The sequence below is a fragment of the Taudactylus pleione genome, unplaced genomic scaffold, assembly GCF_031769625.1.
Source record: "Taudactylus pleione unplaced genomic scaffold, aTauple2 ptg000012l, whole genome shotgun sequence".
NCBI lineage: Eukaryota > Metazoa > Chordata > Amphibia > Anura > Myobatrachidae > Taudactylus > Taudactylus pleione.
Genome location: NW_028284415.1, coordinates 22,593,864 through 22,604,804, shown reverse-complemented (window position 1 = coordinate 22,604,804; position 10,941 = coordinate 22,593,864). Strand labels below are relative to the sequence as shown.

At 53.2% G+C, this 10,941-nt stretch overlaps 2 protein-coding genes across 2 annotated transcripts; both read left to right on the top strand.

The window, feature by feature from the left end:
- LOC148542580 (uncharacterized) lies at positions 1 to 5,672 on the top strand. Its single transcript, XM_088468510.1, has 2 exons — positions 1 to 895; positions 5,590 to 5,672. The coding sequence occupies exons 1-2, from the start codon at positions 1 to 3 to the stop codon at positions 5,670 to 5,672; spliced, it is 978 nt and encodes a 325-aa protein (XP_088324636.1).
- Positions 5,673 to 5,865: 193 nt separating this feature from the next.
- On the top strand, positions 5,866 to 10,815 carry LOC148542579 (uncharacterized). The gene is made up of 2 exons (XM_088468509.1): positions 5,866 to 6,760; positions 10,712 to 10,815. The coding sequence occupies exons 1-2, from the start codon at positions 5,866 to 5,868 to the stop codon at positions 10,813 to 10,815; spliced, it is 999 nt and encodes a 332-aa protein (XP_088324635.1).
- The last annotated feature ends 126 nt before the right edge of the window (positions 10,816 to 10,941 follow it).

Genomic DNA, 10,941 nt, shown 5'->3' with positions numbered 1-10,941 from the left:
ATGCGGAACCCACACACGCCTGGCAAGGACATCGCCACTTTCCTGGGCCGTTTCTGCACGGTGATCAAGGAGCCCTCCAAGATCCTGGACAGGAATGGCTTCTGGACAGGCAAGTGGGCTGTCATCGTCAAGCTCCTAAAAGATAACTGGAGCCCCGATGGAGTTGTGCACCTGCCACAGTTCTTCTCCCTGGGCGCATCTGCAGGATTTCTCAGTTATCCGGACCAGCCGCGGATCTGCAAGACCTGCGGTGGGAAGGACCACATTGGGAGAGACTGCAAGGTGGCAGCCTGCAAGAAGTGCAAGGTGGCGGGACACGACACCAAGGATTGCCCCACCCAGAAGACATGCAACCTCTGTGGGGAGGTGAACCATGTCTACAGAGACTGCCCCAATAGGGCAAAATCCTATGTGGCAGCAGTGACTGGACAAGGCCAGCAGAGGCGCCAGGAGGGTAAGAAACCTTCCACCCCCACCCCACCCCCCCGCACCCGTCCTACCCTTCCTACCCCACCCCTTCCCACCCATCCTACCCCACGCCCTCCTCCCACTGTGACAGCAACTCCCACCCCCACTGCTGGCACAACCCCTCCCCCCTCTCCCTCCCGCTCCCTTCTCCATCCCACTGTCTCTTCCACCCCCCCTGTCTCTCTCCTCTCCGAGGAAGAGTTTCCCCCTCTTGTACCCTCTGCAGGCACTCAACAGTCGAGCAGGAAGCGAAAGGAGTTTGACAGCCCAGCTGCTGACCCCGACCCTTCCAAGAAGTTGGCGGTAGAACAGGTCGAGAACCCTCTTCCACTAGAGGACGAGATGGAGGCGATGGTGGAAAGCCTCGTGGAGGAGGTAGTACCTGACCTTAATGCTGACAACTTAATCGAACAGCTGATCCAGAGCTGTATGCAGCCGCCCCAACAGGGCGACCCAGCAACCGTTCAAGAGGAAGCACCGCCCGACAAGAGTGGTAGCTAAATGTATTTTCCGTGTTCTAACCTTTTTTCTCCCAACTAATGGTGTCTTTTTCCCTTTTTACCATTAATGTGAGGAGTATTAAGGATAAGTTTAGAAGACAGTCTGTGTTTGCATTTTTAGATACTCAGAAATGTGATGTTTACATGTTGCAGGAATGCTCTATTCCTTTTTCCAGGTCTTATAGACATCTGGGCCGGCAGTGGTCTCACGGTCCGTCCTATTGGTCTGGTGGGGGTGAGTGTAAGTCTGCAGGGGTCGCCATTCTTATTAGGGGGAGCCTCTTCACACTAGATTCTGTTCAGGAGCTCGTCTGCGGCAGATTGCTTATCGTAGACGGCTCCTGGGCAGGTGAGCCTATTAGGCTAATCTGTGTGTATGCACCCCCTGGTAAGAACGAGCGTTTGGAGCTTTTCCAGACCCTGTGGCTGCAGCTCGCAACCACTAGGGCAGTAGTGATGGCCGGAGATTTCAACTGCCCCATGGAAGAGGATGGACGCAGCACCTGCAACACTGCTAAGCTTGATTTGACATCTAAACTGCTCATAGAAATGGTAACCGAAGCTTCTCTGCGGGATGCTGTGGGCTCCATGGGGGCTGGCTCCGTGAATTACACGTGGAGCCGCCCCGATGGCTCGGTGCATTCCCGCATTGACTTTGTGTTTACCTCTAGAGCAGTGAAGCAGAACAGGCATGCTATGGTTCCCTGCTTCTTCTCTGACCACAGAGCCATTCTCTTCCAAGGAGACCTGGGCAATGGTTTTCCTCCTGGCCCAGGCTCCTGGAAGTTGAACTGTGCTCTGCTGGAAAGGGAGGAGGTGCTGGCCGAGCTGAAGGATGCCTACATCACATGGAAGAATGATAAATGCTATTTTGAATGCATGAGTGATTGGTGGGAATATGTTAAGGCTAACATTCGCAGTTTCTTTCAGGTCAAAGGAAGACAACAGGCGTGCGACCGAAAGAGGAACTTCAAGGGACTGCAGAGACAACTGCAGTCCCTGCAGGACCTCCAACGGTGCGGCTGGGACGTGAGAGATGATCTGGAGGAGACCAAAAAGAGCCTGAAAGGGCACTTCGAGGAGGAATCCAGACGCATCGTCTTCCGTTCCAAGGTGGAGAACCTGGAGAAGGGTGAGAAATGTAACTCTTTCTTTTTCAGGAAACTCCACTCTGGCCACACGCCCCTGACTGAGCTGCGAGATGAGACCGGTATTCCCAGGCAGGGGAAGGAGGGCGTCATGAAGGTCATCACGGACTACTATGGCGACCTCTACTCCCCAAAGACGACGGACAGTACTGTGGCTGATGAGTTCCTGTCAGGTATCACTAACACTATTGATCCTGCAGGTAAAGCAGCCATGGATGCTCCCTTGGTGTTGGAGGAGTTGCACTCTGCCGCTAAATCCTTTAGGCAGGGCAGGACCCCGGGCAGTGATGGTCTCCCAGCAGAGCTCTATGTAGCGCTGTGGGACCTCATTGGCCCGGACCTGCTCGAGCTGTACAAGGAGATGGTGGTGGAGGGCAAAATGCCTCCTTCACTGAGGGAGGGACTGATCACGATCTTGTATAAGCGTAAGGGGGAGAGATGTGAGCTGAAAAATTGGAGGCCCATCTCTCTCCTGAACGTGGACTACAAGATCCTGGCCAAGGTACTTGCCAACAGGCTGAAGGCTGTCATCGGACAGATCATTCACCCGGACCAGACCTGCGGCATTCCTGGCCGCAGGATTGCAGATAGCCTTGCCCTCCTCAGAGACACGGTCCATTACATCAAGGACCGGAACGTGCATGCGGCTCTGGTCAGCCTTGACCAGGAGAAGGCCTTTGACCGTGTCTCACATGAGTTGATGGGTAGGGTCCTGCAGAGGTTTGGGCTTGGTGAAATGTTTTGCACGTATGTTAACCTGATGTACCTTGATATTCACAGCTCGGTGTTGGTGAACGGCTGGAAGACTGACCCCTTTCCTATTCTATCTGGGGTCAGACAAGGCTGCCCTCTTTCACCTCTTCTTTTTGTTTGTGTTATAGAGCTCCTGGCTGTATGCATCAGACGGAAACCAGAGATCAGAGGGGTCATCGCACCGGGTCCAGACCGTAGAGAGGCCAAGTGCTCGCTGTACATGGACGACGTCACTGTCTTCTGCGCTGACCAGAGTTCGGTGACAGCACTCGTCCAGACCTGCGAGAGCTTCGGCCGAGCTTCAGGGGCAAAAGTCAACTGCGGGAAGTCAGAGGCTATGCTGTTCGGGCAGTGGCACCTGTCATCCTCCGCTCCATTCCCCTTTGCTGTCAAGCCGGACTTCATCAAAATTCTGGGAGTCTGGCTTGGTGGTGAAGGTGCGGCCCTGAAGTGCTGGGATGAAAGACTTGCCACTGTAAGGCAAAAAATTGGACTGTGGAGCCTCAGAGACCTTACCATCGAAGGAAAAGCACTTGTACTGCGCAACGAGATCCTTCCCGTTCTGCAGTACACAGCGCAGGCCTGGCCACCTCTGGTCACGGTCTGCAGGGCCATCACAAGGGCAGTGTTTCACTTCATCTGGGGCTCCAAGATGGACAGAGTAAAGCGGACAGTTATGTACAAGGAGCCCCTCAAAGGTGGAAAGGGAATACCAGATATCCCCACCATGCTGCGAGCCTTCTTTGTTTGCAACTGTATCCGCAGGACTTTGTGTGAGACTGATAATGACTCTGCAGGAAACTCCATGTCTCGCTTTTTCCTCCTACCCCTTTGGAGGGCCCTAGGCTGGGCTAAGTGGGACAGCTCCATCCCTTACAACTGGAACACTCCCTGGTTCTACCTGGACGTGTCCAAGTTTGTGAGGGAGCACCAACTGGAGGGAGTTAAACCTGACTTGTGGAAACCAAAGACTATCCACAAGCTCATCAGAGCAAAAGACGTCATGGAGCCTATTCCAGGGCTCCCTTCAGCAACTGCCAAGCAGGTATGGGACAATGTGGCCTCCAAAAGGCTCACAAATAGACACAAGGACATGTCATGGATGGCAATCCAAGGGGGTCTGCCCCTAAGGACATTCATGCACTCCCGTAACCTGTGCAGGTACAGACATTGCCCCTGGTGCATCTCTCACGAGGAAACAGCTATGCACTTGTTTTGGGACTGTACTTATGCACAGTTGTTGTTAGATGCCCTGGAAAATGAACTCAAAGACTGTGTGCCAAGGAGCAACCTTTCGTACCACTCGGTACTTTACGGACTGTTTCCTGGCACCCACACCTATGGGGCAATCCAGGAGGCCTGGCGCCTTATGAACTGTGTTAAGGACGCTTTGTGGCTTGCCAGGAATCGCCTCATTCTGCGGAGGGAGAGGATGTCTATCCAGGACTGTCGCAGGCTGATTCACAGCCTGCTAAGAGACTATTCCATCATGGACAGCCCTGAGGAAGAAGAGGACTAAACCCCCCCTTCTTCTGCCCCCTCCCCCCATGCTTGATTGTCCAACAAGGATTGGGACAGTGGCCCCTTCCCCCATTTTTCACAGAGACTGATGTTTTGTTGATATGTCTTTCTATTTATTTACCCTTCCCATATATGTGTCTGTCTTTCAATAAAAACTTCAGTTCTGTGATTCCCCCCTCCCTTCCCCTCTACCCTCCACACCCATAGACCTTGTTGATTGTTGTTTTTGTTTAAGTAGCGAATGAATAATGCAAAGTATTATGTATAGTATAGGATGCCTTGTGCTATATGTTTTGCAATGCATTATATTGTATGTTTGATTATGTTTGATAGTGTATTGGGTTCAGGCTGTGCTGCGACACAGTACACTTGTATGTGTGATTTATGTATGTTTTTTGCCATCTTTATGTTAATAAAGAATGCTTTTTTCAATCAAAAAAAAATCTGTTCTTATCAGTGCTGACTGACTGGACTGTGACTACACTCGGGCTCCAGAGGACCTGCTGCCGCATTTTTTCTGGACCTGCACCGGCCGAGGAAGCTGAAAGAGGACTGCTGAGAGGAAGAAGGATTCGACTTGCCGAGGGTTAGACTTGCTGCTCTGCCCTCTGAAGAAGCGACTGCCAAGCTCCGACCAGCGTCCCCCAGACTGCCGACTGCGACGAGGAAGGACTACAAGTAGCAGAGGGTCAGACTTGTTTGCTCTGCCCTCTGTGAAACCGACCTCCGACCAGCGACGACCAGACCCTGCGACGAGGAAGGACTTCGACCAGCATTGGGCTAGACTTGTTTGCTCTGCCCTCTGCGAAGCCGTCCCCCGACCTCCGACCAGCGGCGACCAGACCCTGCGACCGCGACGAGGAAGGACTTCGACTGGCATTGGGTTAGACTTGTTTGCTCTGCCCTCTGCGAAAGCGACTTCCGACCTCCGACCGCCGCAGACCCTTCTCCAGCCCAACTTCGACCCCGGGCAAGAAGCAGGAGAGATGGCCTCAGCTGCCCCCACCCCGGTGCCAGCCTCAGCCTCCGCTCCAGCCACCTCTGCCAGGAAGAAGGCGGCAAAGAAGGGACCGAAGCCGGCCGAAGCTCTGCCCGACCAGGTCCCATCCACCTCCACCGCCCCTCCAGCAACAGCCACCGAGAAGCCCAGCCAGACCCAGCCCAAGGGTACCCCAGCCTTGGAGCCCTGGATGAGGCAGACCGTCGTGATGAAGCTGAAGGAGGTGGAAGGAAAGATGCCGGACATGACGACGGAGACCTTCGGCAAGAAGATGGTCCTTGAGCAGGGGTTCTCGACTGCTGAAACCCTCAGCATACAGAACTATCTCAAGGGGATCTTTTATGTGACCTTTGCCTCCATTGCAATCTGCAAGAGGTACTGGGAAGTGGTGAAAGCGGCGAGGCCTGAATCCCCTTTCTCTCGCTTTGTGGGCAATTGCCCTATTCAAAGAGAGGAGAGGCGGGTGACGGTTTCAATGCGGAACCCACACACGCCTGGCAAGGACATCGCCACTTTCCTGGGCCGTTTCTGCACGGTGATCAAGGAGCCCTCCAAGATCCTGGACAGGAATGGCTTCTGGACAGGCAAGTGGGCTGTCATCGTCAAGCTCCTAAAAGATAACTGGAGCCCCGATGGAGTTGTGCACCTGCCACAGTTCTTCTCCCTGGGCGCATCTGCAGGATTTCTCAGTTATCCGGACCAGCCGCGGATCTGCAAGACCTGCGGTGGGAAGGACCACATTGGGAGAGACTGCAAGGTGGCAGCCTGCAAGAAGTGCAAGGTGGCGGGACACGACACCAAGGATTGCCCCACCCAGAAGACATGCAACCTCTGTGGGGAGGTGAACCATGTCTACAGAGACTGCCCCAATAGGGCAAAATCCTATGTGGCAGCAGTGACTGGACAAGGCCAGCAGAGGCGCCAGGAGGGTAAGAAACCTTCCACCCCCACCCCACCCCCCCGCACCCGTCCTACCCTTCCTACCCCACCCCTTCCCACCCATCCTACCCCACGCCCTCCTCCCACTGTGACAGCAACTCCCACCCCCACTGCTGGCACAACCCCTCCCCCCTCTCCCTCCCGCTCCCTTCTCCATCCCACTGTCTCTTCCACCCCCCCTGTCTCTCTCCTCTCCGAGGAAGAGTTTCCCCCTCTTGTACCCTCTGCAGGCACTCAACAGTCGAGCAGGAAGCGAAAGGAGTTTGACAGCCCAGCTGCTGACCCCGACCCTTCCAAGAAGTTGGCGGTAGAACAGGTCGAGAACCCTCTTCCACTAGAGGACGAGATGGAGGCGATGGTGGAAAGCCTCGTGGAGGAGGTAGTACCTGACCTTAATGCTGACAACTTAATCGAACAGCTGATCCAGAGCTGTATGCAGCCGCCCCAACAGGGCGACCCAGCAACCGTTCAAGAGGAAGCACCGCCCGACAAGAGTGGTAGCTAAATGTATTTTCCGTGTTCTAACCTTTTTTCTCCCAACTAATGGTGTCTTTTTCCCTTTTTACCATTAATGTGAGGAGTATTAAGGATAAGTTTAGAAGACAGTCTGTGTTTGCATTTTTAGATACTCAGAAATGTGATGTTTACATGTTGCAGGAATGCTCTATTCCTTTTTCCAGGTCTTATAGACATCTGGGCCGGCAGTGGTCTCACGGTCCGTCCTATTGGTCTGGTGGGGGTGAGTGTAAGTCTGCAGGGGTCGCCATTCTCATTAGGGGGAGCCTCTTCACACTAGATTCTGTTCAGGAGCTCGTCTGCGGCAGATTGCTTATCGTAGACGGCTCCTGGGCAGGTGAGCCTATTAGGCTAATCTGTGTGTATGCACCCCCTGGTAAGAACGAGCGTTTGGAGCTTTTCCAGACCCTGCGGCTGCAGCTCGCAACCACTAGGGCAGTAGTGATGGCCGGAGATTTCAACTGCCCCATGGAAGAGGATGGACGCAGCACCTGCAACACTGCTAAGCTTGATTTGACATCTAAACTGCTCATAGAAATGGTAACCGAAGCTTCTCTGCGGGATGCTGTGGGCTCCATGGGGGCTGGCTCCGTGAATTACACGTGGAGCCGCCCCGATGGCTCGGTGCATTCCCGCATTGACTTTGTGTTTACCTCTAGAGCAGTGAAGCAGAACAGGCATGCTATGGTTCCCTGCTTCTTCTCTGACCACAGAGCCATTCTCTTCCAAGGAGACCTGGGCAATGGTTTTCCTCCTGGCCCAGGCTCCTGGAAGTTGAACTGTGCTCTGCTGGAAAGGGAGGAGGTGCTGGCCGAGCTGAAGGATGCCTACATCACATGGAAGAATGATAAATGCTATTTTGAATGCATGAGTGATTGGTGGGAATATGTTAAGGCTAACATTCGCAGTTTCTTTCAGGTCAAAGGAAGACAACAGGCGTGCGACCGAAAGAGGAACTTCAAGGGACTGCAGAGACAACTGCAGTCCCTGCAGGACCTCCAACGGTGCGGCTGGGACGTGAGAGATGATCTGGAGGAGACCAAAAAGAGCCTGAAAGGGCACTTCGAGGAGGAATCCAGACGCATCGTCTTCCGTTCCAAGGTGGAGAACCTGGAGAAGGGTGAGAAATGTAACTCTTTCTTTTTCAGGAAACTCCACTCTGGCCACACGCCCCTGACTGAGCTGCGAGATGAGACCGGTATTCCCAGGCAGGGGAAGGAGGGCGTCATGAAGGTCATCACGGACTACTATGGCGACCTCTACTCCCCAAAGACGACGGACAGTACTGTGGCTGATGAGTTCCTGTCAGGTATCACTAACACTATTGATCCTGCAGGTAAAGCAGCCATGGATGCTCCCTTGGTGTTGGAGGAGTTGCACTCTGCCGCTAAATCCTTTAGGCAGGGCAGGACCCCGGGCAGTGATGGTCTCCCAGCAGAGCTCTATGTAGCGCTGTGGGACCTCATTGGCCCGGACCTGCTCGAGCTGTACAAGGAGATGGTGGTGGAGGGCAAAATGCCTCCTTCACTGAGGGAGGGACTGATCACGATCTTGTATAAGCGTAAGGGGGAGAGATGTGAGCTGAAAAATTGGAGGCCCATCTCTCTCCTGAACGTGGACTACAAGATCCTGGCCAAGGTACTTGCCAACAGGCTGAAGGCTGTCATCGGACAGATCATTCACCCGGACCAGACCTGCGGCATTCCTGGCCGCAGGATTGCAGATAGCCTTGCCCTCCTCAGAGACACGGTCCATTACATCAAGGACCGGAACGTGCATGCGGCTCTGGTCAGCCTTGACCAGGAGAAGGCCTTTGACCGTGTCTCACATGAGTTGATGGGTAGGGTCCTGCAGAGGTTTGGGCTTGGTGAAATGTTTTGCACGTATGTTAACCTGATGTACCTTGATATTCACAGCTCGGTGTTGGTGAACGGCTGGAAGACTGACCCCTTTCCTATTCTATCTGGGGTCAGACAAGGCTGCCCTCTTCCACCTCTTCTTTTTGTTTGTGTTATAGAGCTCCTGGCTGTATGCATCAGACGGAAACCAGAGATCAGAGGGGTCATCGCACCGGGTCCAGACCGTAGAGAGGCCAAGTGCTCGCTGTACATGGACGACGTCACTGTCTTCTGCGCTGACCAGAGTTCGGTGACAGCACTCGTCCAGACCTGCGAGAGCTTCGGCCGAGCTTCAGGGGCAAAAGTCAACTGCGGGAAGTCAGAGGCTATGCTGTTCGGGCAGTGGCACCTGTCATCCTCCGCTCCATTCCCCTTTGCTGTCAAGCCGGACTTCATCAAAATTCTGGGAGTCTGGCTTGGTGGTGAAGGTGCGGCCCTGAAGTGCTGGGACGAAAGACTTGCCACTGTAAGGCAAAAAATTGGACTGTGGAGCCTCAGAGACCTTACCATCGAAGGAAAAGCACTTGTACTGCGCAACGAGATCCTTCCCGTTCTGCAGTACACAGCGCAGGCCTGGCCACCTCTGGTCACGGTCTGCAGGGCCATCACAAGGGCAGTGTTTCACTTCATCTGGGGCTCCAAGATGGACAGAGTAAAGCGGACAGTTATGTACAAGGAGCCCCTCAAAGGTGGAAAGGGAATACCAGATATCCCCACCATGCTGCGAGCCTTCTTTGTTTGCAACTGTATCCGCAGGACTTTGTGTGAGACTGATAATGACTCTGCAGGAAACTCCATGTCTCGCTTTTTCCTCCTACCCCTTTGGAGGGCCCTAGGCTGGGCTAAGTGGGACAGCTCCATCCCTTACAACTGGAACACTCCCTGGTTCTACCTGGACGTGTCCAAGTTTGTGAGGGAGCACCAACTGGAGGGAGTTAAACCTGACTTGTGGAAACCAAAGACTATCCACAAGCTCATCAGAGCAAAAGACGTCATGGAGCCTATTCCAGGGCTCCCTTCAGCAACTGCCAAGCAGGTATGGGACAATGTGGCCTCCAAAAGGCTCACAAATAGACACAAGGACATGTCATGGATGGCAATCCAAGGGGGTCTGCCCCTAAGGACATTCATGCACTCCCGTAACCTGTGCAGGTACAGACATTGCCCCTGGTGCATCTCTCACGAGGAAACAGCTATGCACTTGTTTTGGGACTGTACTTATGCACAGTTGTTGTTAGATGCCCTGGAAAATGAACTCAAAGACTGTGTGCCAAGGAGCAACCTTTCGTACCACTCGGTACTTTACGGACTGTTTCCTGGCACCCACACCTATGGGGCAATCCAGGAGGCCTGGTGCCTTATGAACTGTGTTAAGGACGCTTTGTGGCTTGCCAGGAATCGCCTCATTCTGCGGAGGGAGAGGATGTCTATCCAGGACTGTCGCAGGCTGATTCACAGCCTGCTAAGAGACTATTCCATCATGGACAGCCCTGAGGAAGAAGAGGACTAAACCCCCCTTCTTCTGCCCCCTCCCCCCCCATGCTTGATTGTCCAACAAGGACTGGGACAGTGGCCCCTTCCCCCATTTTTCACAGAGACTGATGTTTTGTTGATATGTCTTTCTATTTATTTACCCTTCCCATATATGTGTCTGTCTTTCAATAAAAACTTCAGTTCTGTGATTCCCCCCTCCCTTCCCCTCTACCCTCCACACCCATAGACCTTGTTGATTGTTGTTTTTGTTTAAGTAGTGAATGAATAATGCAAAGTATTATGTATAGTATAGGATGCCTTGTGCTATATGTTTTGCAATGCATTATATTGTATGTTTGATTATGTTTGATAGTGTATTGGGTTTAGGCTGTGCTGCGACACAGTACACTTGTATGTGTGATTTATGTATGTTTTTTGCCATCTTTATGTTAATAAAGAATGCTTTTTTCAATCAAAAAAATCTGTTCTTATCAGTGCTGACTGACTGGACTGTGACTACACTCGGGCTCCAGAGGACTTGCTGCCGCATTTTTTTTCTGGACCTGCACCGGCCGAGGAAGCTGAAAGAGGACTGCTGAGAGGAAGAAGGATTCGACTTGCCGAGGGTTAGACTTGCTGCTCTGCCCTCTGAAGAAGCGACTGCCAAGCTCCGACCAGCGTCCCCCAGACTGCCGACTGCGACGAGGAAGGACTACAAGTAGCAG

What these genes read in the sequence shown, in the direction of transcription:
- LOC148542580 (XM_088468510.1), top strand. Translation starts at nt 1, where the DNA reads ATGCGGAACCCACACACGCCTGGCAAGGACATCGCCACTTTCCTGGGC. An exon ending in CGAACAGCTGATCCAGAGCT is followed by an intron (nt 896 to 5,589) that starts GTATGCAGCCGC and finishes TGGATGAGGCAG; the next exon opens with ACCGTCGTGATGAAGCTGAA.
- LOC148542579 (XM_088468509.1), top strand. Translation starts at nt 5,866, where the DNA reads ATGCGGAACCCACACACGCCTGGCAAGGACATCGCCACTTTCCTGGGC. An exon ending in CGAACAGCTGATCCAGAGCT is followed by an intron (nt 6,761 to 10,711) that starts GTATGCAGCCGC and finishes TGTTCTTATCAG; the next exon opens with TGCTGACTGACTGGACTGTG.